We start from the raw sequence: 1,184 nt of genomic DNA, 5'->3' as shown, positions 1-1,184 counted from the left end.
TAGCAATTTATAGTATTGTAGCTAGCAATTTACAATAAAAGGTAAACCAATTATTAAATGCAAAACTCATGAAATTCAACTTCTTAAAAGCTAATGATCAAATTAAATTCTTACTTAACCTTTGAAAGTATACAGTTAACAGTATATTTCTTTGTTGCTTAAAGAAATTCCCAGAATGACCATCGTCGTTTTCTAAGCATGTATACAGTCATCCTTAAGTATCCTTGAGGGACTGGTTCCAGGACCTCCGCAGAAACCAAAATCCATGGATGCTAAAGTCCCTTATATAAAATGGCATAGTTATTGCATATAACCTATATTTGCATATGGGCTACAGAAGGGTACGCCTACATATCACTTCATTTGCATGGATTCAGTATAGTGCTTGGCAAATTCAAGTTTTACTTTTTGCAACTTTCTGGGATTCCCTCCCCCCTCACCCATGCTCCCACCCCATTACCAATCCACAGCTCCAAAACCCATGGATGTGAAGGACGAACTATAGTATCTTCACACAAAATACTTAACAAAAAGCTCAGGAAAAATCTGTTACAGAAAAACATACATACAGATACACATATCACAGCAAACAATACGTAATCTTTGTTTATTATACCTGTATCAGCTTCGTGTTCTTTATTCTCATCTGTAAGGGGGTTGTCATGAAGCTTCAAATAGATCTCTATAGCAATTCTTGCTGCCTTGAAGTAAAATGGATGCTGTCGAAGTACATCTTCTAGTTTTAATAAGTCCACATATGATCTAAGGGTAATCTTCCTCATACAGTATGTATGAAAGTCAAACTGGTCATCAGTGATTTCTATAAAATGCTAACAAAATTGTCTTTTTTATTATACTAAAGTATAGCAAAGTCTAAGAAAACTACAAAAATCAAAGCCTTTTAATTACTTGTTTCCTAGACATGAAAAAATTAGTAAAATATAATTTAAAAACTACAATCATTCAATATAAATACTTTGCATATCAAATAAACAAATATAATTGGCCATCCCCTGGCAAAGTATATGGCATACACCAGGCACTGAATTATTTGTTCAATGAAAAGGAAACTCGATGCTTTAAAACATATATATTTATTCCTTCCTTAATCATATTTAAATAAAGCTATAATGACAAATCAAACATAATTTAGTAGTATACATAATGGTGCAATACAGATTTAC

The 1,184-nt window shown here is 32.3% G+C and overlaps 1 protein-coding gene across 1 annotated transcript in view; it reads right to left on the bottom strand.

Moving 5' to 3' along the window:
* NAA15 (N-alpha-acetyltransferase 15, NatA auxiliary subunit) overlaps nucleotides 1–1,184 on the bottom strand; it is a 70,123-nt gene that overhangs the window by 18,807 nt on the left and 50,132 nt on the right. Inside the window, exon 8 of the mRNA XM_019664048.1 lies at nucleotides 617–830. Within this exon, the coding sequence (XP_019519593.1) occupies nucleotides 617–830 (214 nt within the window). The remainder of the gene's footprint in view (nucleotides 1–616; nucleotides 831–1,184) is intronic.

Source organism: Hipposideros armiger, unplaced genomic scaffold, assembly GCF_001890085.2.
Source record: "Hipposideros armiger isolate ML-2016 unplaced genomic scaffold, ASM189008v1 scaffold_415, whole genome shotgun sequence".
NCBI classification, from domain to species: domain Eukaryota; kingdom Metazoa; phylum Chordata; class Mammalia; order Chiroptera; family Hipposideridae; genus Hipposideros; species Hipposideros armiger.
Note: the sequence above shows the minus strand (reverse complement) of the source record. Positions and strands in the feature narration are given on the sequence as shown.